This window comes from Euprymna scolopes, chromosome 16, assembly GCF_053919585.1.
Source record: "Euprymna scolopes isolate OS-2025 chromosome 16, ASM5391958v1, whole genome shotgun sequence".
Lineage (NCBI taxonomy): Eukaryota > Metazoa > Mollusca > Cephalopoda > Sepiida > Sepiolidae > Euprymna > Euprymna scolopes.
In genome coordinates, this window is record NC_136497.1 from 1,479,215 (window position 1) to 1,486,394 (window position 7,180).

Below are 7,180 nucleotides of genomic sequence, written 5' to 3' on the forward strand. Positions count from 1 at the left end.
TGTGCAGGGGAGGAAGTTAATTAAATTACATGAAATGCACCACTTTGGTCGAGAACGGACGTTATTCCTGGCAAGAGAGATTTACCCGGAAATCACCGAGGAGGAGGTCAGGGAGGTAGTGGAGCACTGTCAGGAGTGCCAATCCATAGATCCCGAACCATACAGACACGAAGCAGGACAGTTACACATCGCAGAGGACTGGAAGCGATTGGCCATTGATGTGATCTATTATCACCATAAGCTGTATCTGTCGATGGTCGACTGTGGACCGGTGAATTTGCCATCTGGAGAGAGATCAGAGCAGAAGCTGCATAGGCGATCGGAGGGGTCATTGAAGAAATACTTTTGGAGAGAGGGCCAGTTGAGGAACTGTTAATGGACAATGGCCCTGCTTTCCGATCAGAAGCCTTAAAAAGGTGTGTGATAAGTGGGAAGTAAGGCAATTTTTTAGGGCAGCATATCGGCCGAGTGGCAATGGGATAGTAGAGAGGAATCATCGCACCATCAAGGCTGCTGCGGAAAAAAAGCAACATTTCACCCATGGAGGCGGTGTTTTGGTACAACATCTAACCGAAACCCAGACAAGATGAGACAACTGTGCCTCATAGAGCCATCTTCGTATATAAGTGGCGGCATCTGTGCAACAAAACGGTAGGAATTGAGGGTGAAGAAGCTACCATTAAAGTAGGTGAGGAGGTGTGGGTGAAGCTCCCCAATGCAAAATGTACCACTCACTGGGGGAGGGGGGTTGTAACGGGAATGCAGTCGAAGAACAACGTGATGGTGAATGGTGTTCCTCGGCATATACTAGACCTGCGTCGTGTGACCCTGCCGGTATGCAGTGATGGCAGTGAAGAGGAGGAAGTCGAGATCCACCGAGAAGCTAACGATGCACCCCAATTCGACTTAGCCCCATATTGCAGTTCTTTGCAACTGGACGAGAATGTCTGTAGTGAACCTGAAAACGTCATCCCCCAAGAAGTTGTCCCCCAGAGGCCTCAACGTGAGAGGAGGAGGCCTGCTTGGATGAAAGATTATGAAGTGTCTTATTAATCTCGAAGATCAGGGGGGCGTGTGGGGTATATGCAAAATGGGAGAAAAAAGGGGCATCGTTAAAGGCTAGGTTATGGTTAGAAACAAAAACAAAAAAATAAGTAATATACGATGTACCAGGCGTATCTGCATCGCTCTTTGGAAAAGAAGAAGGAAAGGATGGCTAGCTCATTTATATACCCGAAGGGCGTCTTGGGAAGGCAGGGCATGATGGGAAAAGCTATTTTTTTTTCTTGTCTCTCTCCCCCCTTTTTTTTGATAGTGTAATGTTATGACCCTTTAGGCTGTGATCATACCATAATATCTGTTAACTGTGGCAAGCGAGGTCACTGGTCAAAACATTATTATTGTTATTGTATTCTTATTAATTGATTTGAGCGACGGATGGTCGCTGGCCCAGTTATTATGATTAGAAGAATAAACAATTAAATTGGGGAAGAAATGATTGACGTGTGAATCGCAAAAGGAATGTGAAAATAGAAAATAGATGTAAACATTATTTTGGGGTTTTGAATAAACAAATAACTAGTTGTGGACATTAGGTTGGTCTGAGACACGTAATTAGGTGAAGTAAGAGAACACGTGGTGTAGTTAGTTTTGGAGAGATTCAGAGAGTTGAGGATTGACCACCAGAGCGGACAGACGTCTAGACAGGGGTGGACAGACAGCTACGAGCGAGCTGCAAGAATAGAAAATATAGACCAACTTCAAATCACGTGAAAACTATTTGAATCAACAGTAATAACTTTATATTATAAAAATATAAAGAGTTATTTTATGGTTTCACAAATAAGAACAGATGTCTCAATTGGATGGTGCTGATCGCTTCATTGTTCGTCACGGAGCAGCGGGAAGATACAGAAGAACTCTTCGAGAAAAAAAAGGTATGAAGCATATATTATTCTTCTTACATATGAACTGTAAAAATGTTCCGTGTGATGTCTAATACAACATGACTCAGTTTACACATCAATATCATGTCCTCCTGGCTAAACAATATACATACGATTTATACGTTTATTATCTGTCTGTTAAAAGAACATCTTACATCGACTAGATCAGGGGTCGGCAACCTACGGCACGCGTGCCACAGGTGGCACGCCAAGCAATTCTAATGGCACGCCGAGCCTCCAAATCTTTTAAACTTCATACAGCCAAAAGGAAACAGTTCTCCTTGGAATTATGAGGATATCTGCGATCTCTTGCGTACTCTTGCCACCTAAGTGCATGCCCACAACAAGAAAACGCGTTTTATTTTTGTCCGTGCGAACCGTAGGCGTTAGATGCTCCATGCTCGTTCAAAGTATGTTCTGTCAGATACTATAATTTTGAAATGCGTTTTGAATTGAGTCTGGTGACTCAGTCTCACCGACCCAGATGAAATACAACGTAGCGTGAGAGAGTTGCAAATGTAAAATTTAGTCAAAAATCATAATAAAAAAATCTAATAAATATATAAAAAGTAACTTATCAGACGAAAATAAATGACCATTAAGTAAATGAATGATTCCTCTACAAAAATCAACAATAAAAATAATCAAGAATTCATAAATTTGGAAATTAAAGCAATATTTTCAGAGATAGGTTGATAAAATCCGCCCAAAATTTCAACGAATCGCCGGAAGTTTTGTTTACATCAGCAGCAGCGCTGACATTTGAAATCTACGGATGCCTTGAAGTGTATATAAAATTTAACTTGAAATTATAAAAAGTGTATATGTAAACCAAAAAATCTTTTGACTATGATTATCTTAATTAAAATAAAACACTTACCAGTGATAATAACAACACGTGTAACATGGAGTTTATTTGTTTTTGTTTAAATTTATTTTAATATTTATACAAATAAAAAAACAATGCCGGAAAAAAAGTTAAGAAAAGTATATAAATTTTTATTTGTAATTATAAAACTTTTGTTTTTAGCTTTTTATTATTATTTAAGTTTTGTAATGAAACTAAGTATATGCTACCATATTCAAAATATGATAAACCTTATTAGGAAACAAATTATTTTTTGGTAGTCATTTTTTTTTCAATATCTGTCTGGCTGTCTGTCTGTCGTTCGTTTAGCAGAAAGAGAGAGAAAGAGTGAGAAATGATTATAATGTTCTGGAACAATATGTAAAACCCCTCCTTTTTTCACACTAAATGACACTATTTACCATCCCTTGTGAAGAGACGATGACTGGCAATGGGTCATTTTGGGGTTAAAGCTTACCAAAACAAAACAAACTTCCATTTTTGTTATCTCCCTATACTGTAACTCTCTAACTTACCACTTACCCTTTCTTTCACTAAGCTTGTCATAAATCTGTCATCAGCTCTAAGAGAGATTAAAAACACGTGGACTCTATTTGAAAAAAGGAGAATGTTTGTTGTGAGTACTTTAAGCTTTAAATAATGATTATAAATAGAAGGGATAACTTTCAGTTTATATTTTTTTTTTGTTTTTAAATATTTTTACATGGTTTTTTTTTTTTTCGTAACATTTACTAAGTGTTCCGATACAGATAAAATAGCTATTTTAGCAGATCTTCGAAAGAGCAAATTTAATTTTAAGGGAAAGACTAAAGAAACTTTAATTTTTTTAGCATGATAAAAATAAAAAAATTACACAGCTCATAAATCTTTTTTAAAAAATAAAAGAATGTACATATTTTAAACTTTAGCGTTTATTTTCAAAATGAAGGGATAAAGGTTTAAAAAACAACAACACATTATTTTATTCATTTTTTTATGATCTTTAAATAAAGATATAAATTAGAGTGTTCCGAGACGAATTTTTAATAGAAATTCATACTTTCATACTTTTAGACAGAGGGGGGGTAAAAATAAATAAAAGAAGTATGAAAATGAATTTTTCAGAAAATAATTTTATTTCCATTCGAAAGAGCGTAGAATTTTACATAAAATCTGAAAAAATGAAAAGGATTTGATGAATAGAAAAAAAATTATCGATTTTTAAAATCATAGAAAATTTTCAAGAATTTACAAATTTACAAATTGAAATTGAAACTATTACGTGAAAACGCTCACGCGCAGTAAGGAAGCTTTGACTTTTTTGTGATATTTTTTACGATAAAATTAATTATATGAGATTTTATTTTAAGAAGTTTTACTTTTCTTTAAGAAAAATCTTTCCTAAACACAATGAGCTAAAAAAATTTTGAAAATTATTAGTTTTAAACATTTTATTTGCTGTTTGAAATTGAGGGGTGTTAAATTTAGGAAGGGTGCTAGAGTTACAGAATTGTTCAGTGGTCAGAATATGAATACAAGATAAGGTATAATTGCCTTTCAAATTCTTGAAATTGTACTTTTAATTTTCAAGCTCGTAACTGGGATTAGAAGAGATGAGCAATTTCGATCATCTTCATACTAAACAAAATGGTATGATTGGAGGAATACGTGGATGAAATATTTTTTTTAAATTGTGAATGCCACGCACGAATAGGATCCTAGCTCGAGCTAATCAAAACCTTTAGACTTTTTCTGGGACACCCTGTACATAATTTTTCTCCACAATTTTTATTAAAATGTATCCTGGTTCTCCCACAGCAAAGGCAAGAATAATTTGTTTGGTATTTTATATATATCATAATTGATGTTTACGTAATTAGGCCTATTTATATTTTCAGAATACCCCTGCTGTTAGATATGACTGAAAAGAAAAGAAAACTTGATCATCGCCCATTTCAAGACAATTGGACAATAGAATATGGATTTGTGGAACAAAAGGATCGTGCTGTTTGTGCTTTCTGTTGCGAAAGTGTTGTGTGTCGCACATCTAGTGTACAAAGGCACTTTCAAACCAAACATCAATCTAAGTTTAAAACTTCAGAAGAAAAAGGTGAAGCCATCAAAAAAGCTATTTCTGGTTTCAAAAAACAAACTGTTATTTTGAGCCAAGCTGTTGGAATGAAGAGTAAAGCTACTGAATGTAGTTACAAAATAGCCCAGTGTGTGGCTTTAAATGGTAAACCTTTTACAGATGGTGAATACATCAAAGAAGCTTTTTTGAGTGGTGCTGAAGTTTTGTTTCGTGATTTAAAAAATAAGGACATTATACTCTCTCGAATTAGAGAAATACCAGTCTCTGCAAGATCAGTTGAGAGGCGCATATCTGACTTGGCTGAAAATGTGACAACTAAGCAAACAACTGGATTAAAGCAATCCCTTGTATTTAGTGTCGCTCTTGATGAAAGCACCGATGTAAACGATGCGTCTCGCCTAGCAGTGGTTGCAAGATATCTCGAGAATAATCACATTTATGAGGAGTTGTGTTGTTTATTACCCCTTCATGATACAACCAAAGCAGAAGATATTTTGTGTGCATTTACTGGTTATTTTTCTAAACAAGACATTAACTTGAACAAATTATTCTGCGTAACAACCGATGGTGCTGCTGCAATGGTTGGCAAGAAGAAAGGATTTGTAAAACTTCTGGAAAATCATGTTGGACGCAAACTGTTAAGTTTTCATTGTATTATACATCAGGAGGGCTTATGTGCAAAGACCTCGTCTTTGGATTTGGTCTCTGTGATGAAAACTGTTGTTGAGATAATCAACTTTCTTATTTCTCGCTCTTCATTAGTTCACAGGCAATTCAAATCGCTTCTACAAGAAGTTGAGTGTGAATATGGAGATCTTCTGTTATACAACAATGTTCGCTGGCTTAGTCGAGGCAAAGTTTTAGCTAGATTTGTTTGTTGTCTTGAGGCTATTAAGATGTTTCTTGATGAAAAACAGAAACGATTCCCTCAGCTGAATGATGAAAGCTGGTTGTTGAAGTTGATGTTTATGACCGACATAAACACACATTTGAATGAGCTTAATTTGAAATTACAAGGACAGGGACAAACAGTCCTTGATCTTTTCAGCTATTGGAAAGCGTTTACAATGAAACTTGACATTTTTACCCGTGACATCAACATCAAAGCATTTAAGTACTTTCCAAATGTGAAAAATCATGCAAATCAATTCGAAGTGAACACAGATGAGCTTCAGGAGTACGTGAAAACACTCAAAGCAGAATTCGAAAAACGAAGCCAGGACTTCTACATTCATGGATCCTTATTTTCATATCTGATTAAGCCCGACATGCTTGATTTGACAAATGCCCAACTGGAACTTTTTAGCTGGATGGACATTGATGATTTTGAAATGCAACAGATTGAATTTAGGTCTTCAGAAATATGGACATTAAAATTTGCTGAACTAAGAAAGTCTCTGGAAGATGAAAATTTTGAAAAGTCTGGTGCTATTCTGAACTGTTGGATCTCCCTCCCAAGCTCATTCATCTGTTTGAAGAAAATTGCTTTTGCTCTTCTCTCAGCTTTTGGTTCAACTTATTCTTGTGAGCAAATTTTCTCTCACATGAAAGCAGTGTTGTCTCCACGTCGAAGTCGTCTAACACCTGAACATTCAGAAAACTGTGTTAAGCTCAAAGTTACAAAGTATGTTCCCGACATTGAGGAATTGGCAAAGACCATGCAAGGACAAGGGTCCCATTAATAATAAAAACTTTTCAGAAACAGTTTTTTCACATTATTTATAAACTTTGACATTATTATATATTTTATGAAATAAATATAGAGAACAGGTATATTGACCTTGATCGTTATAAATAATAAATGTTGGCACGCTGAATAATTTGAAACCCTAAGTCGGCACACGCTAAACAAAAGGTTGCCGACCCCTGGACTAGATAACACATGCCACGTTTTAATATATCATCTCCTCAAATATAAATCAATATACAAAAATAGGAGGATATAAAAGCTGGGAAAAATTTCCTGCAAGAGGAAAAAAGAAAAGAGTCGTGAACATCTTCTCTTAAAAAGTATTTCGTGTTGTTGACGTTCAGATTGTGCGGTGTGACATTGGTGGCGAAAAGCCAGGTGTTGTCTATTGGAAAAGAGAGGGCAGAAACGAGCTGTTGTCGAGCGAGTGACTCACTCCTTCCCGAACCCCAAAACTGAATCCTAATTGTAACCTTAGAACCTGTTAGGACCCCAACGATGGGTTAAATAGAAACCGACTTGAAAAAAAAAAAAAAAACAACAAAAAAAAAACAAATATATTCTATTAAAAGAATGGTGCTAATGCAGAGAGTGATCCGCGCTAT

At 35.8% G+C, this 7,180-nt stretch overlaps 1 protein-coding gene across 1 annotated transcript; it reads left to right on the top strand.

Annotated features, from left to right (window-relative positions):
* Positions 1 to 2,107: 2,107 nt before the first annotated feature.
* LOC145296287 (general transcription factor II-I repeat domain-containing protein 2-like) lies at positions 2,108 to 6,567 on the top strand. The gene is made up of 2 exons (XM_080142485.1): positions 2,108 to 3,430; positions 4,692 to 6,567. Exon 2 carries the CDS (start codon positions 4,711 to 4,713, stop codon positions 6,565 to 6,567), a length of 1,857 nt encoding a protein of 618 aa, XP_079998611.1. The 5' UTR covers positions 2,108 to 3,430; positions 4,692 to 4,710.
* Positions 6,568 to 7,180: the final 613 nt, after the last annotated feature.